Source organism: Mytilus californianus, unplaced genomic scaffold, assembly GCF_021869535.1.
Source record: "Mytilus californianus isolate M0D057914Y unplaced genomic scaffold, xbMytCali1.0.p SCAF_1, whole genome shotgun sequence".
Classification (NCBI taxonomy): Eukaryota; Metazoa; Mollusca; class Bivalvia; order Mytilida; family Mytilidae; genus Mytilus; species Mytilus californianus.
Genome location: NW_026262581.1, coordinates 17,562,929 through 17,590,312, shown reverse-complemented (window position 1 = coordinate 17,590,312; position 27,384 = coordinate 17,562,929). Strand labels below are relative to the sequence as shown.

The following is a 27,384-nucleotide window of genomic DNA, read 5'->3' as shown; positions in this document are numbered from 1 at the left end:
GTGTTGAAGACCGTACTGTACCCTATAATGGTTTACTTTTATAAATTTTAACTTGGATGGAGAGTTGTCTCATTGGCACTCATACCACATCTTCTTATACCTATGAATACTTTAATGCTGTATTTTTTACGAAACATGGAAGTTAAATAGTAATCTAAGGAAAACAAGTACATTTATATGTATACATGAATAATCAACGAAAATATTTGACAAGTACTTACTAGACCACAAAAATTTTGTTTACAGCTTGCAACTATTTTTGTATCAACTATTTCTTATTTCTAACCATTCAATAAGTTTAAAAAAAAAATCATTGAGTGCAATAAACAGTCACATGCCCAAAATCGAAAGTAGTTCATTTCATAACGATGATTAAAAAAAAATCTACCTTCATTTTCGGGTAGACCATATCACCAATCTAATTCAAAATTCAGCACATTTACATAATTTCATGAACAGGCAATTTAAAGACATAATTAATGTGTCTCTTAATCATGCTAGACGGAAGGTCGTACAATCACGAGACTGATAGTCTGTCAGCATATGCAGCAACCCAGTGGTAGTAAAAAAAACAAATGCATGACTTGTTTTCTAAGGACACTATGCGTAACTGGAATAACATTTCCCCAAGGACTGCCACCAGTTGTAAAGTTATTTTTTACATTTGAAGTTGATATTTAAGTTAATTAATTTTTGTAACATATCCATTCAATTTCATAATACCTAAGGTAAACATTTCTTGCAGTAAACAAATAATAATCAAACAGAATCAATTTAATCAATTACATGAATAGAAGATTAACAATTGCACATATTTTGTTCATCAATTGTATGATCTGTCAATCACCGTTATCTAATAAGATTTTCTCACCATCAATCAAATTAACAACAATAAAGCTCCAGGCCATGGTCTGAATTGGCTTCCTTAATTACAAATAAAATCAACTATAAAAGTCTTAATTGTAATAAAAGGACCAAGAATAGGAGGCTATAAGAAGAAGCCCAAGAGCAATGGCCATGAACTCTGGAATCTGAACTCAATTAGTTATTTCTTTTCAGCTATGAAACATGAATGACCATTATAAAACATCTTTTGCTTGATGATCTGAGAAACAAACACCATCCTTTAGGATTGAAATCGAGTCTGTCGTCAATAACAAGAAAAATATTTATCTCTATCTTGTTTATATAAATAATTTTGGTTTAACCAACAGTTAAATAATAGATAAAAAAAACAATTAAGGTAGATGGCAACCAACAACAACCATATACCTACAGGCTCCTTGTTTGGGACATTCACATCAATGATGTGGCAGGTTGAAACTTGTTTGGGGCTCATGCACTCTCCCCCTCTTTATCAACAACAATGGTAAAACAGCACTTTTGAAAAATCAATAGTAAAAAGCTTGACTTATCAGATCTTCATTTATCACAGAAACTGAATAAAAAGAAGAAGAAAAAAGACACAAACAAAAGTCATGATCTAAAAAAACATAGTAAATTGAAAGCTAGTATCATTTTATCCTTTTATTGGAGTGTGTGTTTGTATCTTAAATTATTTCAGGGTTTACATATGATGAAATATCATTTAAATTTAATCATTAATGCAATTTCACACTAATCAGTCCAAATTGCTACAGTGAATGTTTTTGTAATGAGCTGGAACAACCACAAATTGTTAATATTTTTATAAACTGTTTCAGATTGAAATGATTGCTGAAGGCTTATCAATCAATCCCAACATTTTTACTGCTTTTATCTTATCTCTCATTTCCTTTTTTTCACAACAAGCCCAGACTGTTTTCTATGATACTGATCTAGAATGTTATATAATGAAGCACACACCAATGAAAGTTAAGCCTTGGTACCATAACTGATGAAAAAATATATTGACAGATAATAGATAAAAAGCTAAAATGTTATTAATTTGTGCATTTGAGTATTTTAGTCTTAACAAGTATAAAACAGCTTATTGATTCAGACCTATATATAATTTGTAAGCAAATGATGCTTTAGTTTTTTTCTGATCTTACAAGGACATGCAAAATACTGGTTATATTACTGGAACCGTTTAAAAGAATGTCATATTATTGGGTTGCTGTCTAATTAATTCATCCCCTTATGTTATTAAAATACAAAAATGTGTCCATAGTAAATGGATTCCCCACTCGCACTATCATTTTCTAGGTTCAGTGGACCGTGAAATCGGGGTCAAAACTCTAATTTGGCATTAAAATTAGAAAGATCATATCATAGGGAACATGTGTACTAAGTTTCAAGTTGATTGGACTTCAACTTCATCAAAAACTACCTTGACCAAATTTTAACCTGAAGCAGGACAGACAGACGAATGGACGAATGGACGGGCGAACAAACAGACGGACGCACAGACCGAAAAAAACATAATGCCCATCTACTATCATAGGTGAGGCATAAAAAAACTTTGGACTGCTTAACAGAATATCCAAGACCTTCCAAAGTCCAAACATTGCCTCAATGAGGTAATTGTAACCTTAAAGCATTATTGCAAATGAAACTATAAATTAACAGCAAAGTAGTAATCATTTGAATCATGCTTTAGTATACCAAAGCATTAGTTTAACTGGATAGTTGGTTGCAACTATAAATTTACAGTGAAGTGCCAATAAGTAATCATTTGAGTCATGCCTTAGTATACCAAAGCATTAGCTTAACTGAATAGATGGATTAATTGATGGGTTGTGCTGACATAAACATCTTTCAAGCAATCTTTCTGCAAAACCAGTAGAGGAAACATTTACTGAGGATTCATTTATTTTCGTGGATATCAATTTTCATGGATAGAGGACAAATTGTATTTTCGTGGATATTTGATTTTGTGGTTTTGTCCAAGTCTGCATACACAAGCATATAGAACATTAGTACTTTGTTGGAACATTTAAAATGATACTGATATTCTATGAATATAAATAACAATGAATTCACAGTATTTGAATGTGGCCGCAGATATTCTTATGGTAATAAATTCCTCTTGTTAAAATGTTTACAACTTTAATAAAAACAAGAGGCTGTCAGAGAGACAGCAAACCGGATTTTCCTGCAGAGGTCGAACCATGAACAATTGAGCAAGTATGGACACAACATTTAAGCTTAAAACAGCTCTGAATTTGGATTGTAATTGAATATTTGATATAGCATAGGTTTGTGGCACAAAATAAATGTGGTCAAAGAACTGAAAAATTTGAAATTGGACATTTACCTATTATGGTCCAATATCCAAAATCTAAGTACATTGCTAGAATCAGCATATCAAGGAACCCCAAGAATTCAATTTTTGATGAAATACTTCTTAGTTAAACCATTTCTGTTCAAAGGGAAATAACTTTATTTCCATGAACCAATAATGTATATCTAAAATTAGATATGATTTAACTATAGTTCTCTAAAATTAGATATGATGTCATTAGATATGATGTTATATTTATTTTCAAATTATAATCTAATATAATTAATAGTTTTCAAATAAATCTGTCCTTACAATTATAATTGGGTGATTGACAATTACCAGATGGTGTGTTATCTTGATAAAAGGTGAAAATCATTTAAAACACTTAGTGTATTCAAACTTTATGTATATAGTTAATAGTTCCCAATATTTTTTCTTTCATTTGTAACAAACTAATATAGATCTGCAACTTATCTATGAAATTCTACAACTTTATCTACACAATGTAATGTAATGAAATATATCCTTTAATAAAAATAGATTATTAATTGATAACGGGGCCCAAAAATCAAAAATCTAAATACATGGTTAGATTCAGCATATCAAAGAACCCCAAGAATTCAATTTTTGATGAAATCAAACAAAGTTTAATTTTGGACCCTTTTGACCTCAATATGAACCAATTTGATAGCGGGGCCCACAAATAAAAAATCTAAATACATGGTTAGATTCAGCATATCAAAAAACCTCATATATTCAATTTTTGTTGAAATCAAACAAAGTTTAATTTTGGACCCTATCTTGGACCAACTTGAAAACTGGGCCCATAATCAAAAATCTAAACACATGTTTAGATTCAGCATATCAAAGAACCCCAAGAATTCAATTTTTGCTAAAATCAAACTAAGTTTAATTTTGGACCCTTTGGACCTTAATGTAGACCAATTTAAAAAACAGGACCCAAAAATTAAAAATAAAAATACACGGTTAGATTTGGAATATCAAAGAACCCCAATAATTTAATTTTAGATGAAATCAAACAAAGTTTAATTTTGGACCTTTTGACCTCAATATGAACCAATTTGACAACGGGGTCCACAAATAAAAAATCTAAATACATGGTTAGATTCAGCATATCAAAGAACCCCATATATTCAATTTTTGTTGAAATCAAACAAAGTTTAATTTTGGACCCCAATTTGGACCAACTTGAAAACTGGGCCAAAAATCAAAAATCTAAATTACATGTTTAGATTCAGCATATCAAAGAACCTCATATATTCAATTTTTGCTAAAATCAAACAAAGTTTCATTTTGGACCCTTTGGACCTTAATGTAGACCAATTTGAAAACTGGACCCAAAATTAAAAATCTAAATACACTGTTAGATTCGGCATAACAAATAAATAAATGTGATCAAAGATTTTATAAATCTAATGCGCCATACTGTGCAATTAAAGATTACTTCTTGAAATTTTTCAATATTTGAAATTTGAAAAAAAAAAAATATTTGAAGAATAATTCTTTTTAATTTCTGAAATCTGAAATGAGAAAAAATTGACCCCCCACAATTTCTTTTTATCCCCCCCCCCTTTTTTTCCCCCAAAAAATTCTTTCCCTCAAGATATGGTCATAATCTCAATTCAAATTTCCAATGGAGTTGGCAACCATAATTACCCATTTAAATTTACCATAGTGCTAACTTAATCTATTTTATAATAGAATTAAAAATATAGTGTCAAATCTTTCATATGGATTTTTTTGTAAAAAAAAAAGATGCAACATTTGCAGATATTTTTACTGGTATTCCTTTATAAATATGCATTTCTTTAAACATAATTTAAAAGCAGTGTAAGGGAAGTAACCAAAACGTTGTATTTGGATTACCTCCCTTACACTGTTTTAAATTATCTTTATTGTTCATTAACCATTACTTTATACATAATTTAAAAGCAGTGTAAGGGAGATAATTTCAATGATGTATTTGATTTATCTCCCTTACACTGCTTTAAATTATGTTTTGTACTAAAGTATTTGTCCATTAACCAGGACAACCTTGTTTTCCCCCCTTATTTGCCCCTAATTCCTAAACGGTTTGAGCCATAACCTCCCAAAGCAAATCCTAACCATCCCTTTGTGGTATGGAAACTTGTAGTATAATTTCAGAGAGATCCATACACCGTTCCACAGTTATTATCTGGAAACTAGAAAATGCTTATTTTTGGCCCCTTTTTGGCCCCTAATTCCTTAACTGTTGGTACCATAACCCCCAAAATCAATCCTAACCTTCCTTTTGTGGTATTTTACCTTATGGTCAAATTTCAAAAAGATCGATTCACTTAAACTAAAGTTAGAGTGCGAAAACCAATGTGTCTTCGGACGACGACTCCGGACGACGACGACGACGCCACCGTCATACCAATATACGACCACAAAATTTTTTTGCGGTCGTATAAAAATGTCATGAAGTAAAGTTGTTAAGGGATGTAAGGTCAACATAATAATAATCTCTTGCAATGTTGAGAAACAACCATGCCAATGAATGTATATAACACTTGTATTGCTGTTCCTCATCTTCCTGTTGAATTATATATTCACTTCTACAGAAATGTATTGTAATTTTACATTACCTGTACTTTTTCTCTTGGATTGACATCATCTTCATCTGAAGAACTTCCAGTGTATGAAGCTGTGAAAATAAATTCAAACAATAAGATTTGCAGATTCAACTTCAGTAATTTTGATTTCAACAAAAAAAACTTTTTTTTAAATAGTTTTGCCAAGAATCAGAATAAAATTAGCCTCATCCTGGAAAATCAATCATTTTAATGATCTTTGCTATAACATTGCTGAAAGTTTTGAAAAAAAATCTTAATAATCTCAAGAAGAAATTGTGTTTATCTAATAAAATATGGAAGACATCAATCATAGCTGTTAAAATGACATGGCATGCTAAAATTCTATTTATCAAATAAAAAACTGTTAACTAATCAATAATTTATCTATTTAAGTGATTTATATCAGCAAATTCATACTTTAAAAGTAAGATTTATGTTAAACCTTATCTCAACACCAAACTGTGCATTGTACTTAGAAAATGTTTGAAGTAAAAATCTGAAGATATATATAAAGTGGGCAATTATAAATCATAAATCAAAAGACCAAAAAGAAAAGACAAAAAACAACAGTCCATAAAGCTTTACTCAGAAATCTAAAAATGAAAAAGCAGGGATAACTCGTTTGTTCAAAAAGTGAAAATTGTTCCTGCTGGTGCATCCATTTTGTTGTTCATTTAAAAAAAGAATAAACATCGGTAATTATAATAATATTCTCAATATTTGTGACATAGAAATTTGAATCTAAATTTTGTAAAAATTTGTATTCACATTTTAACATTCATTGTTTTTTTAATGATCTTTTTATTCACACTCCAAACTTTAACCCTTGAAATCGATGTCATACATATATAAGGTTTGGTACCATTAAAACGTTTAAACCTGCTGCATTTGTTTGCACCTGTCCTAAGTCAGGAATCTGATGTTCAGTAGTTGTCGTTTGTTGATGTGGTTCATAAGTGTTTCTCGTTTCTCGTTTTTTATATAGATTAGACCGTTGGTTTTCCCGTTTGAATGGTTCTACACTAGTAATTTTTGGGGCCCTTTATAGCTTACTGTTCGGTGTGAGCCAAGGCTCCGTGTTGAAGACCGTACTGTACCCTATAATGGTTTACTTTTATAAATTTTAACTTGGATGGAGAGTTGTCTCATTGGCACTCATACCACATCTTCTTATACCTATGAATACTTTAATGCTGTATTTTTTACGAAACATGGAAGTTAAATAGTAATCTAAGGAAAACAAGTACATTTATATGTATACATGAATAATCAACGAAAATATTTGACAAGTACTTACTAGACCACAAAAATTTTGTTTACAGCTTGCAACTATTTTTGTATCAACTATTTCTTATTTCTAACCATTCAATAAGTTTTAAAAAAAAATCATTGAGTGCAATAAACAGTCACATGCCCAAAATCGAAAGTAGTTCATTTCATAACGATGATTAAAAAAAAATCTACCTTCATTTTCAGGTAGACCATATCACCAATCTAATTCAAAATTCAGCACATTTACATAATTTCATGAACAGGCAATTTAAAGACATAATTAATGTGTCTCTTAATCATGCTAGACGGAAGGTCGTACAATCACGAGACTGATAGTCTGTCAGCATATGCAGCAACCCAGTGGTAGTAAAAAAAACAAATGCATGACTTGTTTTCTAAGGACACTATGCGTAACTGGAATAACATTTCCCCAAGGACTGCCACCAGTTGTAAAGTTATTTTTTACATTTGAAGTTGATATTTAAGTTAATTAATTTTTGTAACATATCCATTCAATTTCATAATACCTAAGGTAAACATTTCTTGCAGTAAACAAATAATAATCAAACAGAATCAATTTAATCAATTACATGAATAGAAGATTAACAATTGCACATATTTTGTTCATCAATTGTATGATCTGTCAATCACCGTTATCTAATAAGATTTTCTCACCATCAATCAAATTAACAACAATAAAGCTCCAGGCCATGGTCTGAATTGGCTTCCTTAATTACAAATAAAATCAACTATAAAAGTCTTAATTGTAATAAAAGGACCAAGAATAGGAGGCTATAAGAAGAAGCCCAAGAGCAATGGCCATGAACTCTGGAATCTGAACTCAATTAGTTATTTCTTTTCAGCTATGAAACATGAATGACCATTATAAAACATCTTTTGCTTGATGATCTGAGAAACAAACACCATCCTTTAGGATTGAAATCGAGTCTGTCGTCAATAACAAGAAAAATATTTATCTCTATCTTGTTTATATAAATAATTTTGGTTTAACCAACAGTTAAATAATAGATAAAAAAAACAATTAAGGTAGATGGCAACCAACAACAACCATATACCTACAGGCTCCTTGTTTGGGACATTCACATCAATGATGTGGCAGGTTGAAACTTGTTTGGGGCTCATGCACTCTCCCCCTCTTTATCAACAACAATGGTAAAACAGCACTTTTGAAAAATCAATAGTAAAAAGCTTGACTTATCAGATCTTCATTTATCACAGAAACTGAATAAAAAGAAGAAGAAAAAAGACACAAACAAAAGTCATGATCTAAAAAAACATAGTAAATTGAAAGCTAGTATCATTTTATCCTTTTATTGGAGTGTGTGTTTGTATCTTAAATTATTTCAGGGTTTACATATGATGAAATATCATTTAAATTTAATCATTAATGCAATTTCACACTAATCAGTCCAAATTGCTACAGTGAATGTTTTTGTAATGAGCTGGAACAACCACAAATTGTTAATATTTTTATAAACTGTTTCAGATTGAAATGATTGCTGAAGGCTTATCAATCAATCCCAACATTTTTACTGCTTTTATCTTATCTCTCATTTCCTTTTTTTCACAACAAGCCCAGACTGTTTTCTATGATACTGATCTAGAATGTTATATAATGAAGCACACACCAATGAAAGTTAAGCCTTGGTACCATAACTGATGAAAAAATATATTGACAGATAATAGATAAAAAGCTAAAATGTTATTAATTTGTGCATTTGAGTATTTTAGTCTTAACAAGTATAAAACAGCTTATTGATTCAGACCTATATATAATTTGTAAGCAAATGATGCTTTAGTTTTTTTCTGATCTTACAAGGACATGCAAAATACTGGTTATATTACTGGAACCGTTTAAAAGAATGTCATATTATTGGGTTGCTGTCTAATTAATTCATCCCCTTATGTTATTAAAATACAAAAATGTGTCCATAGTAAATGGATTCCCCACTCGCACTATCATTTTCTAGGTTCAGTGGACCGTGAAATCGGGGTCAAAACTCTAATTTGGCATTAAAATTAGAAAGATCATATCATAGGGAACATGTGTACTAAGTTTCAAGTTGATTGGACTTCAACTTCATCAAAAACTACCTTGACCAAATTTTAACCTGAAGCAGGACAGACAGACGAATGGACGAATGGACGGGCGAACAAACAGACGGACGCACAGACCGAAAAAAACATAATGCCCATCTACTATCATAGGTGAGGCATAAAAAAACTTTGGACTGCTTAACAGAATATCCAAGACCTTCCAAAGTCCAAACATTGCCTCAATGAGGTAATTGTAACCTTAAAGCATTATTGCAAATGAAACTATAAATTAACAGCAAAGTAGTAATCATTTGAATCATGCTTTAGTATACCAAAGCATTAGTTTAACTGGATAGTTGGTTGCAACTATAAATTTACAGTGAAGTGCCAATAAGTAATCATTTGAGTCATGCCTTAGTATACCAAAGCATTAGCTTAACTGAATAGATGGATTAATTGATGGGTTGTGCTGACATAAACATCTTTCAAGCAATCTTTCTGCAAAACCAGTAGAGGAAACATTTACTGAGGATTCATTTATTTTCGTGGATATCAATTTTCATGGATAGAGGACAAATTGTATTTTCGTGGATATTTGATTTTGTGGTTTTGTCCAAGTCTGCATACACAAGCATATAGAACATTAGTACTTTGTTGGAACATTTAAAATGATACTGATATTCTATGAATATAAATAACAATGAATTCACAGTATTTGAATGTGGCCGCAGATATTCTTATGGTAATAAATTCCTCTTGTTAAAATGTTTACAACTTTAATAAAAACAAGAGGCTGTCAGAGAGACAGCAAACCGGATTTTCCTGCAGAGGTCGAACCATGAACAATTGAGCAAGTATGGACACAACATTTAAGCTTAAAACAGCTCTGAATTTGGATTGTAATTGAATATTTGATATAGCATAGGTTTGTGGCACAAAATAAATGTGGTCAAAGAACTGAAAAATTTGAAATTGGACATTTACCTATTATGGTCCAATATCCAAAATCTAAGTACATTGCTAGAATCAGCATATCAAGGAACCCCAAGAATTCAATTTTTGATGAAATACTTCTTAGTTAAACCATTTCTGTTCAAAGGGAAATAACTTTATTTCCATGAACCAATAATGTATATCTAAAATTAGATATGATTTAACTATAGTTCTCTAAAATTAGATATGATGTCATTAGATATGATGTTATATTTATTTTCAAATTATAATCTAATATAATTAATAGTTTTCAAATAAATCTGTCCTTACAATTATAATTGGGTGATTGACAATTACCAGATGGTGTGTTATCTTGATAAAAGGTGAAAATCATTTAAAACACTTAGTGTATTCAAACTTTATGTATATAGTTAATAGTTACCAATATTTTTTCTTTCATTTGTAACAAACTAATATAGATCTGCAACTTATCTATGAAATTCTACAACTTTATCTACACAATGTAATGTAATGAAATATATCCTTTAATAAAAATAGATTATTATCTAATGAATTTGCAAATCTGGAACCCCAAACAGGACCAAGTAAAAATTAAAATTCACACACACAACAAATATAGCATTCAGAAAATTAGTTTATACAGAATAACAAATAAACCTACCACAAAATTCTTCAAACAATTTACCAAAGAAAATAAAAATAAAATCCAAAATGTCATTTATCATTAAAACAATGTCTATTAAAAATCTTTTAAACAAGAGTGCACACGCTGAAATGTCTCGCCTTCTTTACTAATCATTGATATTATGTTGATAGTCCTAAATATAAAGCTTTATTACAACTGTCACATAAACTTAACATTAACCAAATAAACTAAACATTGACCAATGAACCATGAAAATGAGGTCAAGGTCAGATGAACCATGCTAGGTAGGCATCTACAGCTAACAATTCTTCCATACAACAATTATAGTTGACCTATTGCTTATAGTTTAAGAAAAACAGACCAAAACACAAAAACTTAACACTGAGCAATGAACCTTGAAAATGAGGTAAAGGTCAAATAAAACCTGTGTGACTGACATATAGATCATAAAATATTTCCATACACCAAATATAGTTGAACTATTGCATATTGTATTAGAAAAAAAGACCAAAACTCAAAAACTTAACTTTGACCACTGAACCATGAAAATGAGGTCAAGGTCAGATGACACCTGCAAATTGGACATGTACACCTTACAGTCCTTCCATACACCGAATATACTAGACCTATTGCTTATAGTATCTGAGATATGGACTTGACCACCAAAACTTAACCTTGTTCACTGATCCATGAAATGAGGTCGAGGTCAAGTGAAAACTGTCTGACGGGCATGAGGACATTGCAAGGTACGCACATACCAAATATAGTTATCCTATTACTTATAATAAGAGAGAATTTAACATTACAAAAAATCTTAACTTTTTTTCAAGTAGTCACTGAACCATGAAAATGAGGTCAAGGACATTGGACATGCGACTGACGGAAACTTCGTAACATGAGGCATCCATATGCAAAGTATGAAGCATCCAGATCTTCCACCTTCTAAAATATAAAGCTTTTAAGAAGTTAGCTAACGCCGCCGCCTGATCACTATCCCTATGTCGAGCTTTCTGCGACAAAAGTCGCAGGCTCGACAAAAATGAGTTATTTCCCTTTGTACAGAAATGGATTCATTCATCAAAAATTGAATTCTTGGAAAAGGGCTATTGAACTTGACCTTCATTTAGTCACAGGAAACAACATCTCTAAATTTGAAAAAATTTCTTCAAAGTGTTTTCATGTAAATGAACGGACACTGTTTGGCATCCGACCGACCACCCACCCGCCCGCCCGCCATACGTCACCAAATCAATAACCGATTTTTACTTCGAAAATCTGGTTAATAAAACTATAACTAGAGGCTCTAAAGAGCCTGTGTCGCTCACCTTGGTCTATGTGCATATTAAACAAAGGTCACAGATGGATTCATGACAAAATTGTGTTTTGGTGATGGTGATGTGTTTGTAGATCTTACTTTACTGAACATTCTTGCTCCTTACTATTATCTCTATCTATAATGAACTTGGCCCAGTAGTTACAGTGGAAAATATTTTGCAAAAATTTACAAAAATTTACAAAATTTATGAAAATTGTAAAAAATTGACTATAAAGGGCAATATCTCCTTAAGGGGTCAATTGACAATTTTGGTCATGTTGACTTATTTGTAGATCTTACTTTGCTGTACATTATTGTTGTATACAGTTTATATCTATCTATAATAATATTCAAGATAATAACCAAAAGCTGCAAAATTTTCTTAAAATTACCAATTCAAGGGCAGCAACCCAACAACGTGTTGCCTGATTGGTCTGAAAATTTCAGGGCAGATAGATCTTGACCTAATGAACAATTTTATCCTTGTCAGATTTGCTCTCAATGCTTTGGTTTCAGAGATATTAGCCAAAAACTGCTTTTTACCCTATGTACTATTTTTTAGCCATGTCGGCCATCTTGGTTTGCGGGCGGGGTCATCGGACACTTTTTTAAACTAGATACCCTAATGATGATTGTGGACAAGTTTGGTTAAATTTGTCTTAGTAGTTTCAGAGGAGAAGATTTTTGTAAAAGATTACAAAAATTTACGAAAAATGGTTAAAAATTGACTATAAAGGGCAATAACTCCTTAAGGGGTCAACTGACCATTTTGGTCAAGTCGACTTATTTGTAGATCTTACCTTGCTGAACTGTTTACAGTTTATCTCTATCTATAATAATATTCAAGATAATAACCAAAAACGGCAAAATTTCCTTAAAATTACCAATTCAGGGGCAGCAACCCAACAACGGGTTGTCCGATTCATCTGAAAATTTCAGAGCAGATAGATCTTGACCTGATAAACAATTTTACCCCATGTCAGATTTGCTCTAAATGCTTTGGTTTCAGAGATATAAGCCAAAATCTACATTTTACCCCTATGTTCTATTTTTAGCCATGGGGGCCATCTTGGTTGGTTGGCCGGGTCACCGGACACATTTTTTAAACTAGATACTTGAATGATGATTGTGTTAAAGTTTGGGTGCATTTGGCCCAGTAGTTTCAGAGGAGAAGATTTTTGTAAAATTTTACGGACGACGGACGCAGGACGACGGACGACGGACGCAAAGTGATGAGAAAAGCTCACTTGACCTTTCAGGTCAGGTGAGCTAAAAAGACAACAACATCCTGGATTACTGCAAGGAAATGCTTTATTTAATAGTTAGTAACAGTTAACCACAGTTTGCCTGTGGCAGTTGTTACTACCAGTAAAGAGATTTTCATGGAAAACAAATTTTCAGAGATTGAAGGTGGAACACAGGATTGGTTGAATATCACGAACATTAAGCATGAACAAGCAGAAAATTTTGGAAAAGAACAGATTTATAAATTGAAATAAAATGCTCCGCAGGGCGCAGCTTGATACGACCGCAGAGGTCGAACCCTGAACAGTTGGGGGAAGTATGGACACAACATTCAAGCTTGATACAGCTTTGGATTTGGATTGTGATTAAATATTTGACACAGCATAGGTTTCTAACACAGATTGAATGTGGTCTAAGAACTTAAAAATTTTAAATTGGACATTCACCTATTATGGTCCAATATCCAAAATCTAAATACATGGTTAGATTCAGCATATCAAAGAACCCCATATATTCAATTTTTGTTGAAATCAAACAAAGTTTAATTTTGGACCCCGATTTGGACCAACTTGAAAACTGGGCCCATAATCAAAAATCTAAATACATGTTTAGATTCAGCATATCAAAGAACCCTAAGAATTCAATTTTTGTTAAAATCAAACTAAGTTTAATTTTGGACCCTTTGGACCTTAATGTAGACCAATTTGAAAACGGAACCAAAAATTAAGAATCTAAATACACGGTTAGATTCAGCATATCAAAGAACCCCAATAATTCAATTTTTGATGAAATCAAACAAAGTTTAATTTTGGACCCTTTTGACCTCAATGTGGACAAAGTTGATAACGGGGCCCAAAAATCAAAAATCTAAATACATGGTTAGATTCAGCATATCAAAGAACCCCATATATACAATTTTTGTTGAAATCAAACAAAGTTTAATTTTGGACCCCGATTTGGACCAACTTGAAAACTGGGCCCATAATCAAAAATCTAAATACATGTTTAGATTCAGCATATCAAAGAACCCTAAGAATTCAATTTTTGTTAAAATCAAACTAAGTTTAATTTTGGACCCTTTGGACCTTAATGTAGACCAATTTGAAAACGGAACCAAAATTTAAGAATCTAAATACACAGTAAGATTCGGCATATCAAAGAAAACCCCAATAATTCAATTTTTGATGAAATCAAACAAAGTTTAATTTTGGACCCTTTGGACCTCAATGTGGACCAATTTAAAAACGGGGCCCAAAATCCAAAAACTAAATACACGGTTAGATTCAGCATATTAAAGAACCCCATGAAATCAAGAATAAAACCCCATTGAAATTGGTCAAGAAATAAGCAATTTATAGGAAGTATCTTCTTTTGCACAATCCTGTGCTATTAAATATTTCTTGCTATTCTTAATGTAGACCAATTTGAAAACGGAACCAAAAATTAAGAATCTAAATACACGGTTAGATTCGGCATATCAAAGAACCCCAATAATTCAATTTTTGATGAAATCAAACAAAGTTTAATTTTGGACCCTTTTGACCTCAATGTGGACAAAGTTGATAACGGGGCCCAAAAATCAAAAATCTAAATACATGGTTAGATTCAGCATATCAAAGAACCCCATATATTCAATTTTTGTTGAAATCAAACAAAGTTAAATTTTGGACCCCGATTTGGACCAACTTGAAAACTGGGCCCATAATCAAAAATCTAAATACATGTTTAGATTCAGCATATCAAAGAACCCTAAGAATTCAATTTTTGTTAAAATCAAACTAAGTTTAATTTTGGACCCTTTGGACCTTAATGTAGACCAATTTGAAAACGGAACCAAAATTTTAGAATCTAAATACACAGTTAGATTCGGCATATCAAAGAACCCCAATAATTCAATTTTTGATGAAATCAAACAAAGTTTAATTTTGGACCCTTTGGACCTCAATGTGGACCAATTTAAAAACGGGGCCCAAAATCCAAAAACTAAATACACGGTTAGATTCAGCATATTAAAGAACCCCATGAAATCAAGAATAAAACCCCATTGAAATTGGTCAAGAAATAAGCAATTTATAGGAAGTATCTTCTTTTGCACAATCCTGTGCTATTAAATATTTCTTGCTATTCTTAATGTAGACCAATTTGAAAACGGAACCAAAAATTAAGAATCTAAATACACGGTTAGATTCGGCATATCAAAGAACCCCAATAATTCAATTTTTAATGAAATCAAACAAAGTTTAATTTTGGACCCTTTTGACCTCAATGTGGACAAAGTTGATAACGGGGCCCAAAAATCAAAAATCTAAATACATGGTTAGATTCAGCATATCAAAGAACCCCATATATTCAATTTTTGTTGAAATCAAACAAAGTTAAATTTTGGACCCCGATTTGGACCAACTTGAAAACTGGGCCCATAATCAAAAATCTAAATACATGTTTAGATTCAGCATATCAAAGAACCCTAAGAATTCAATTTTTGTTAAAATCAAACTAAGTTTAATTTTGGACCCTTTGGACCTTAATGTAGACCAATTTGAAAACGGAACCAAAATTTAAGAATCTAAATACACAGTTAGATTCGGCATATCAAAGAACCCCAATAATTCAATTTTTGATGAAATCAAACAAAGTTTAATTTTGGACCCTTTGGACCTCAATGTGGACCAATTTAAAAACGGGGCCCAAAATCCAAAAACTAAATACACGGTTAGATTCAGCATATTAAAGAACCCCATGAAATCAAGAATAAAACCCCATTGAAATTGGTCAAGAAATAAGCAATTTATAGGAAGTATCTTCTTTTGCACAATCCTGTGCTATTAAATATTTCTTGCTATTCTTAATGTAGACCAATTTGAAAACGGAACCAAAATTTAAGAATCTAAATACACAGTTAGATTCGGCATATCAAAGAACCCCAATAATTCAATTTTTGATGAAATCAAACAAAGTTTAATTTTGGACCCTTTGGACCTCAATGTGGACCAATTTAAAAACGGGGCCCAAAATCCAAAAACTAAATACACGGTTAGATTCAGCATATTAAAGAACCCCATGAAATCAAGAATAAAACCCCCATTGAAATTGGTCAAGAAATAAGTAATTTATAGGAAGTATCTTCTTTTGCACAATCCTGTGCTATTAAATGTTTCTTGCTATTGCGCAATACTGTACAATTGACAATTTCTTGCTATTGCGCAATATTGTGCTATTGGATATTTCTTGCTATTGCGCAATACTGTGCAACTGAAGATTTCTTGCTATTGCGCAATACTGTGCAATTGAAGATTTCTTGCTATTGTGCAATACTGTGCAATTGAAAATTTCTTGCTATTGCACAATACTTATTATATAATAATCTACACATCCTGTTTGGTGTGTATCTCCTACCATATCATTATTATTTGATTTTAAATATAAATCAGAAATAACCAACTTAAAATGGAAAATTTTAAAAGAAACAAAAAAGGAAAAAAAGAAAAAAAAGGAAAAAAAAATAAATCCCCCCCCAAAATTTTTTGAACCCCCATTATGATTCATCACCCCCAAACTCAATCCCAGCCTTCCCTTTGTGGTATGGTACCTTGCAGTACAATTTCAGAGAGATCCATACACTTGAACACAAGTTATTGTCTGGAAACTAGAAAAAAATGTGTTTTTTGGCCCCTTTTTGGCCCCAAATTCCTAAACGTTTAGGGCAATTACCCCCAAACTCAAACCCAGCTTTCCCTTTGTGATATGGAACCTTGTAGTACAATTTCAGAAAGATCCATACACTTACACACAAGTTATTGTCATGAAACTAGAAAAATGCTTGTTTTTTGTCCCTTTTTTGGCCCCTAATTCCTAAAATTTGGAGGCAATTACCCCCAAAATCAATCCCAGCATTCCTTTAGTGATATGGAACCTTGTGGTACAATGTCAGAGAGATCCATACACTAACACACAAGTTATGTCTGGAAGTTACAAAAATGCTTATTTTTGGCCCCTTTTTGGCCCCTAATTCCTTTACTGTTATTACCATAACCCCCAAAATCAATCCCAACCTTCCTTTTGTGGTATTGAACCTTGTGGTAAAATTTCATAAAGATCCATTCACTTAAACTAAAGTTAGAGTGCGAAAACCAATGTGTCTTCGGACGACGCCGGACGACGCCAGACGACGACGACGACGACGACGCCGGACGACGACGACGCCAACGTCATACCAATCTACGACCACAAAAATTTGTTTGCGGTCGCATAAAAATCAATGTAATGCCTCCATTACTGTACATTACTTTTCATTACAAATTGGTAAAATACATAAAATTGAAGAATATAGTAAAATAAAAATAAAATATTAACAAAAACAAAAGAAAGTATTGAATAAAATTATTGTCACATTTAATTACTGTATTAAATCATTATAGATAGTTTGCCCTTAAAAAATCTTCTAAAAATAATTATGAAACAAAACTATATAGATGAATGGAAATAATATAAAGATGAAATTTTCATAATTCTATACACACCTTACATGTATTTCAATGAAAGAATGAATATGTCAATCAACATTTTTTACACCAAACTGTGGTTGTTATTTCACCTAATTAATATCCAAATGTTTTTATTGCAATCAAATCTTCTCAACTTATGTTTGTCCTCACAGAGCCCTTAGGCATTTAACAAGATAATCCTTCAATGACACATTTATTATATCCCTTTGAAATCCCTTTATGATGTCTTAATGATTAAGTGATCAATGTTAGAAACAAAATTATATGATAATTTATTTATTTTTCAAGTATTTGAAGTCTATGTCCCTAACACTGTATATATATGTACATATACCCCGATAATATTTATCAATTTCTTATAAAAATCTGTTTTTTAAATGTTTTTAGTTTTTATATTGAAAAAGTAATGTGTAATGTAATGCATTACACAGGCAAAGTAATTGTAATGTAATGCATTACATGTGAGAAAAAATGTAATTGTAATTGTAATGGAAGAATCATAAAGTAATTGTAATGTAATGCATTACATTGCAATGTAATGGCCCCAGGCCTGGTAGTTTCAGATATAACATATTTTTTTCTGAATCAAATACCTTTGACAACTATGTTTTTGTATCCAATCAGAATCAAAAGAAGATTATTTGTAGATAACAACCTGTACTGTAGTCTTTAATATTATGTTGGCTGTGCAGTTCCAGATCTACAGAAGACGAGAATATGATTTCCCACAAAATTTCAATGTGAACTATGTGCCATCATTGTCGCCATGTTTGTCACCTGATCAAAATCGGACGAGCATTGTTTGTAGAGAGCATTTCAAAGCTACAGAAGAAAGAATCATTTGAAGTGTGAACATACCTTAAATCCATCATAAGGAGGGGTCTAATTTGATTAAATTGGTCAAGTAGTTTGAGAGAAGATGAAAATATCATTTTCCATGCGGTTTCAATTGGAATTTTGTGCTACCAATGCTGCAATTTCGTCTTAAAAGTTTCGTAGTGTTTTTGAACATTGGCCAATCAGAAAATACATAATTTCTGCAAACGTCTGATTTAAAATCAGAGAATACGAAAATGTGATTTTTCAAAGGGGGTTCTATGGGTATGTGCCATCATATTTTCCTTCTGAACAATATTAAATGAGAAAGTTTTGTCAGACATATATGTCTCTGGTTTTGACGGGGGTCTTGAACTCCCCCAATTATCAATTCCACATATGCATAAAATTTTCCAAAATGATTCATATGAATACTTTATTCTCATAAAACAAGTGTTACAGAGAACATATGAATTAAAGATTGCCTCTGGTGGCAATGTTTTTCAAACTATTGGAACTAAATGAGAAACGTTAGTAGAAAACCTTCCACACATCGTTTCTGCAAAGTTTGGTTAAAATTGGCAAACGTTGTTTTAAAAGCAGATGAAAATGAAAAAGTTTACGGTCATCAGATAACAAGTGATTGCAAGAGCTCATTTAGCCCAAAGTATGAAGTAAGCTCAAAACTGAAAATCCTATATATTAGCAATAAAAAACCCTTAAATCGTGTCACATTTTTCTACTAGGCAAACAATTTTTGACCAACACCAATTTTTTTCTCCTCAATGGTAAGTAATGTGGACAACAGCTTTGGAAACTGGTTAACAAAATAGAGTATGATTGTACATAAATAATTACCCTTTCCAAAAGGAGGTGGAATGACAAAAGTTGTTTGCTATCTGTCAAAAATAGTAAAATTCAATCCTTGCAAAATCATGAAACTTACTAGCAAATTTCCTTCAAACTGGTTGAACAGTTCTTTTTCCAAAACATTATAATGTGAAGTTTACAGACAAGAGGATGATAGACACCAAGTAATGACAATGGATCACATTTACCTTTGATCAAGTATCTTGTAAAATTCCATCTGATATTAACTGATAACAATTTTCAAAACTGTAAAAACCCATCAAAGATACCAGATAATAATTGTGTACACCAGACACGCATTTTGACTACAGAAGACTCATCAGTGAAACTTGAATCAAAACACTTGGAAGGCTAAACCAAATACGAAATTGTAGAGCTTTAAAATACCGAAAATTAAAAAAGTTGTAAATTTCTGAATTAAGACAACAGTTTGTGCTATCCAGTATGAAAAATATGACAAGTTGGGTTAATATGTCAAATGATACAATTACCATGATGGAAATGTCTAAAGGTCAACATTGCAATCTTCAACAATTGACAGATGTCTTTACAATATGTCAAGCTCTAAATCGTCTGGGTAAAAAAAAAGTAAAAACCTATTTCTCCAAATGACAAAAAACATTAAGATATGACAAAATAAACATCTGACTAGTTTCCCTACTTGAAAAGGTGATGGGGCCAAACAAGTCAAGTATTAGCAGCCAACAAGTAATTCAAATGCCTACAAGATTTCTGCCAATATAATTGCAATTCCAATCTGTATAAGTATTTAAAACTATCAGATTACTGGTAATAACAAGAACTCTTTGGTCTTCCTTTTATTCAAGGTTTCCCACTTGGAAAATGAGTTACAAAATTTTCAACACTCATGCACAACTTTCAAATTACTGATTATGATATAATGTTATTTACAACCATACCATTTAATTTGAAATTAATGCCAAGTCAATAATAAAAAAAATAACAAACAGGAATTAAAAGTGCTTTCTTATGTTGATACTTAAATTAATATAATTTAAAGAGCCAATTTAATAACAGAAAATTAAGCAGCAATTAGACATTTAAACACCAAATAATCATTAAATACATGGTTATCATACAGGAAATACACCAAAATTCATCAGTGAAGTTATACACAATACAAATATGCCAACATTAACAATAAAAAGCAGTAAGCTTGTGTTTAATGTACTAATTACTTTAGATAAACTCATCATAGATACCAGGATATGCACCTGTTTGCCTACATGAATTGCAATATAGATATTACCATTTACAAGTATATTAGTTAGATCATTATTCCTTGCTATATTCATATATTTTTTTATATTTATAATAGAACTATCTTCCTTTTTCATATTTAGGATTTATGAGATTAATGAGTTCTGAACGTTGCTAAACTACTTTTGTCACTTATTAATGGGGAAATAAAGAGTACCTTTTCGGGTTTTTTGACATAACACCTGTATTTAAAAATATCTGTTTTTACTAATAAAATATTTTACTGTTAAAAAAATTAGTTTTCGCATTGAAAATCTTGAACTTAGTCGCATGAATACAATTAATACATATTAAGTTGAAAAAGTAATTTTCAGATCACAAATCTTTTAGCCAAATGAGAAATTCCTTCTACATTAAAACTACAGACTGCTCTGCAGACTTAACTTATTGTATAACAACTCAAAATTAATGATACAAACACAACACTACCAGATGGTAAATCAGAAATTGAGAGGAGACAATCCATTGGAATGGTCTCTTGTTATAACAGTGAACTTGAGCTAATGATATTATTGCCTTACAAAAAATCCATTCTAAAATACACATACACATGTGTCAGCATGAAACCCACAAGCTCTGTTTAAGCCTTTTTTTTAAATCAATATGGAAGCAATTAGCTGATTAAAATAACAAAAGGATAATTTATGTATAAATAAAGTTGTCTAAGATAGAAATAAGCCTTATATAACAAATAAATATAATTAAATATGTACAATTCCAATTCTATGTACATGTACTATGACAAACAAGTTTTAAGGTGGGATAGTTATTCATCTAGCAATGAAACAATCTTTTGCATAGCATACTTATTGAAGCCAAAATTAAAATCAAGTTTGTCTGGTAAAGCCTGGTTATCTACATTGTAAGATATCTAGTGTACAGCTATATTGTTAATTTATGTTGTTACTAAAGTTATGTCTGTGTTCTTTAAATAAATATTCTACAATTTTATAAGTACTTCAAAATTGATACACAAAACAACTAAGATTTGAAGTATGTTGACCTTTCATTTCATCTGAATAGATATCAGGAATCATTAATAATCTGTAATGGATTCTAAATTTACATGCTGAAAACCACTAATGTATTTCCACATATTGTTTAATAAATGAAACACTTGTTAATTGGATGTTCACACCATATTTGTGATCCCAATGTAAAAGAAATCTGGTATCATTCTTGAACAAGAGGCGAAAGATAACACAGTGACAAAGGGAAAAGAGTCAATATATGCAGTTCCATAACAGAAAATATTTCATACTTTTAATTTGAAAATTGTTGTGCCCCTGATCTTGTAGACCATACAGGCTAAATCAGTTAAGTGATCTTTATAGAGATTCTGTTTTTTTTTTTTGCTTACAAAGTTAAAAATTATTATAATTTTTGTTTTTATAATTGCAGAATCCATCAATGAGTGACTGATTCCTTAGGATTGTGTATGGGAACCCAATAAAGCCTTGCTTCAGGTAAACAACCACACAACAAAGCAGGAGATCCAACAACACAATCATCTTCATCAATTAATGTCAGGCTGTTTCCTACAGACATTCTTACAGAATTACCATTAAAAAAAACTTTGAGAAAATGAGTACATGAACATTTTTAACTTTTTAAATTTGGTGTTGATCTTTCATGTGGTCAACAATCCTGCACTTCCTAGCACTGCAATATGCATTCATGCAATAATGACACAAAATAAACTCCAGAAATTATGACATGACTAATTTAACATGGAACTGAATTATTTTGCAAGAACAGTTTTTCTTAATATTCAGCAGATACAATCTTTTACATGGCACTAATATCAAAATCTCAAAATGCAAAAATATTTGTACTGTTTGATTAAATTGTTAAAAGAATTAAAACTTTATTCAAAATTACATCTCAAATTAAAAATATTATTGTCACATTCCTTTTTGCTAAATGGCAATTGTTGTGAGAAAAGATTGGGAGTTCTACTACATTTTATATATAAATATTGTAGAGTTTGCTGCACTGAGGTGAGATTAAATAGGAAAATTAATTGAAAGAGATAATTTGTTGAGATTTTCAAACCCATATACATCAAAGACAACACATTTTGTTTTAAAATACATAAATAGGAATGATTATGGAATAGCCAATTCAATTTAAAAAGAACTATAAAACTTCCATGGAAAATCTTTCCCAAAGAAAACAAAAACCCTGTAACCTTAAACAAATAAAATCCATCAGGAATGACATCATCAGTTTTCAGTATCTTTCTTACTGAAAACAAATAGGTGATATAAAAGGACTTTGGTGTTATCAATCAGAATAAACTGTTTTCCTGGAATAAAATAAACAATGCCATCTGGTTAAGGAAAATAATATAAATGTGCCAAAATTACTGTAGCATTAAACAATAGAATTAAAACAAATATTGCACTAGAAGCATAAATTAGTTTTATTACAATTTTCAACCTGTAGATCCATACCTTTGAAATGCACAATGAAACAATCTTAAAATCTTTGATCATTCGTTCATTACATATATAAAGCATTTACACATACACATTAAAATATACATATATCTATAAAACATTTATGGAATGTTTGGTTTTTTACACACTTACATTTTTTTTTTTATAAATGTTAACATTTTTTTCTATGTTTTTGCTAACCAATTAAAAGAAATGCTTTTTTAAAAGCTGATATTGTTTATTTATTTGTTAGCCTGTTAATCAAAAATAATGTCACAGGTTTATTAAGAATTGACTGAATTCACTAAAGACTTAATGCTGAAAAAAAAATCTACTCTGACTTTCCCTACAACAACTTTTAACAATGAATTTCAAAATTTGGTGTTGCCTTTTTCCAAAATAGAGATTAAACACTCTTTAATCTTGTAAATTCAGTGGCTGAGTGTTTTTCCAATGCTAAAGATTTTTTTGAATATATTTGATGAAAATAACCAGAATGTGAAAACAATGGATGGAACCTGATAAAAATACTTCTGGTTGTTATGTTAGTTGATGCTAATATTTTTACTGCCAATCACCCATTTGTTCATTTTGTTTTGTCTGAACAAGTGAGAAAATGTGTAATTTTAGAAGCCTTTAAGGAGACAAATTAATTTAAGCACTAGCTGCTTGCTTCTGAATCCTAATTGTCACTGTGTAAATTAATAGTGTATAAGATGTAATTTATAGTGTATAAGATGTAATTTATAGTGTATAAAATGTATTGTTTACATTTCATAATAAATATTGTTTACACTAAGCCTTTGACTATAAAATGCATTTCATTGGTTCAAAGTTTACAACAGAGTTATACAACATTAGTACAATCACACTCACAAACAAGACACTTGTATACAACTCTCTATCAATTTTTAATTACTAAATGTTGACGTAAACGAATGAAGTGATCACATTGAAAGAAATATACATATATCCTCTAAGAGATAAATATCACATGATTTTAATATCACAACAGGTTGATAAAATTTATTTTTACTAGCTGGAGATGATACTGAAGGTTGGTCCATAGCGTAAAAAGAATTTCTTCAGTGTTGTTTTCATCTCTAATTTAAAGTCAAACATAAGTGTTTCACACATAAATGGAAAGTATGCTGAACCATGGATTCGAAACTGAAAACAAAATTACACAAATAATCAATACATCAAACTTTTCACTGAAATGCATAATAAAGGCATTACATATAATTTGTCTTTAAATAATCATAACAGGGGCAACTGGCATTGCTTTCTGAATCGTTTTCCATTAAAGTTGAAATTTGCCAGGTAATTTATTCTCATTGGTGGACAGTAGAATTGAACATAACTTAAAGACACATTGTCTCGTTGTTTTTTTTGTAATTTTGGGAATTCCCTGTTGATGTTTATTCAAACACACTATTTTCAAACTTTGGCCATTTAGAGCTAGACATATTGTATATACACATGTCTATTGTTGAAGAACATATGTTGACCTCTATTTGTGTTGGTTTTTTTTGGTTGCTGTTTCATTTAGACATCTACATGAAGTATGTCTACTGAACTATTTGTTTCACACCACATTTGTCACACCGTATAATTGCTGGTTTTATGTATACCTGATGTTAACCTAAATACAATAAAAAAATAATGATTTTTCTCAATACATAAATTAAGTGACAATGGAAGTTTACTCTAAAATTTAAAAACTAAGAGATGAAGGGAAAAATCTCTGAAATACATACCCTATCATCAGTCATCTTTAAAAGACGGTTGAGTAATAACAACAATAAACTATTCCAGGCATCTCTGTGACTGTCTGACTCTAATGACAGGAAATATTCTAAAGATTCTTTACATACACTACAAATAAATCAATTAGAAAATTCAATCACTTGAGAGCTTATTATGTTATGTAATGTTTAAACACATTTCACATCTGATAAAATTTTTTTTTTTACTTGAGTGTTAAACCTGTTATTGCAATTAAGTCTCAAACACTTCCTATATTCAGTTAGGTGAAAATTATTAGAATTAGAAGTTCTGTTTATTTCTCTACTACTGACTTTCATTCAAAGTAAATTGTTTAGATTGTAGTCTAACTAGTATTTAAAAATGTTTTCAGTCCTTGGACTTTCTCAGTTGCAACTTTCTCCTGTTTCTTCAAGTACTTTTCATAAAGGAGGAATTAACAATGATGTCTATAATATCACTTCACAGATATGTAATATCTTATTACAAGGCTTTACAATAAATATATGATATGAAATATGGTATTGAACAATTAACAATATATGCAACTTACCTTATAATTTTATTTTCTATCTGGTTCCATTCTCCTCTCCTTGAATCATCATTGTACATTCTAAATAATATTCTGAACACACAGGCTAAACTTTGTGTTTCTTGCTTCAATAAATTTGGTTTTGCTTTACCTCGGAAACCTAAAAACAACAAAAGTAAATGTCATTTTCTCAGGATACATTGTTTACATAATAACTTTTATTTCCAATATCTTTAAATAATCTGCTCACAAGAATAAATTTATATCTTGAACTGAGACTCAAAGTAAATCTTGCTTTGTTGACTGGAATTACTAATCTAGTAAGAAAAACTTGCTCTATTTTCATAAATCATTAAAAAATACTTTCTTAAGCGAAAAACTATAGTAACATTTGATTTCCATCAAGGTTTGATATACATAGCAATAAAATTGTGCTGAAATTTTGACTTTTAATTCAGAATTGTAGAGCAGGAATGCCTAATTTCATGTTAAAAGTATAAAAAAAGTGGTATAACAAATTATCAAATCAAAATAGGAAGATAATGAAATTGACAAAAATATATTTGTACTTTGTTTAGTTTTTATGACAATTTACATAACCAAATTTGGTTTACGAAATAACAAACAACTGCAAAACAGATATTGATGGGAGCCATCACAGAGGGCACATCTTGAGAAACAAGTAATTAGTGATTCAAATTTTAATTAAATAAGAGTTATCTGATTTAAACGTAGCTTATACCCTTGGCAGAAATTGTCTGATACGTAACAGATGTACACATGAATGGACAGACATGCCGATTACTATATGCTACCTCTGATTTAGATTAATCAGTGGGGCCCTAATTAAATACTTCAAATGATCTTACCAGCCTTCCATAGAACATTTCTTTGTTCATGATTAGAATTAAAGTCTTTAGCAAACTTGTGTGATTCGAGTAAACAGTCTGCCAACATGAGTAACTGTTGACTACTGAGAAACTGATACATCCCTTGGTCTTCCTGCTGGCTGGTATCCATCTCATATGGTGCGTCTAAACTATGCTACAATATTACAATCTATGTTAGAGTATCATGGTCTTACCAAATGTACTTCTCAAATCATAAAACAATCTTAGCATCATATATAATGATAGATCGATATGAAGATATTTATTAAAGTGAAGATAAACAATAAAACAAGAGTGCACACGCTGAAATGTCTCGCCTGCTTTACTGACCATTGATTTTATGTTGAAAGTCTTAAAGATAAAGGTTAAACTAAAAGCATCACAGAAACTCAGGTCAGATAAATGCAGACATATACACCTTACAATTTTTTTAAACACAAAATATAGTTGACCTATTGCTTATTATATGGTCCAAGGACACAGTTATCGTCCTTTGGTTTTCGTTGTCTACAAATATAGTCCCTAGTGTGAACAGTGTATAACTTGCATTTTTTTTTGATACACTTTCCCAATTTATTTCTTGATATTTTATGCATGAAATATTAAGTAAGGGGATGAAATTACATGTTAAAAAAATTTGGGTGCTGAATCTTTATGTTAAGTAGTGATTTGGTCCAGTTAAAAAAGGTCAAAAATTAGAATGTCTGAAGCTGTCAAACTGAATTTTAGCCCCCCTTAACACAGAACTGTCAATATTTTGAGTTAGAGCTGGTAGAAGTTTCTATAATTTTGATATTATTTGTATCAATAGTAGTACACTACACTGTAAAAATCTTTTTGAGATAGAGCAGGTGCGATTTTTTTAATTTGAATTTATTGTCTAAAAGAAATGCACTACGAAATAACTGTGTTCTCGGGCCTAAGAGATGAATTCCGTAAATGTAGATTCTGTACTTTGGCAACTTTCCT

The 27,384-nt window shown here is 30.9% G+C and overlaps 1 protein-coding gene across 5 annotated transcripts in view; it reads right to left on the bottom strand.

Annotated features, from left to right (window-relative positions):
- Positions 1 to 20,307: 20,307 nt before the first annotated feature.
- Positions 20,308 to 27,384, bottom strand: part of LOC127699982 (brefeldin A-inhibited guanine nucleotide-exchange protein 1-like) — a 54,555-nt gene continuing 47,478 nt past the window's right edge. For all 5 annotated transcript variants that reach the window (XM_052203364.1, XM_052203356.1, XM_052203374.1 and 2 more), the window contains 4 exons: positions 26,395 to 26,569; positions 25,547 to 25,685; positions 24,987 to 25,104; positions 20,308 to 24,396 (listed from right to left, as the gene is read on the bottom strand). In XM_052203364.1, the coding sequence (XP_052059324.1) occupies positions 24,262 to 24,396; positions 24,987 to 25,104; positions 25,547 to 25,685; positions 26,395 to 26,569 (567 nt within the window). In that variant the 3' untranslated portion in view covers positions 20,308 to 24,261. The remainder of the gene's footprint in view (positions 24,397 to 24,986; positions 25,105 to 25,546; positions 25,686 to 26,394; positions 26,570 to 27,384) is intronic.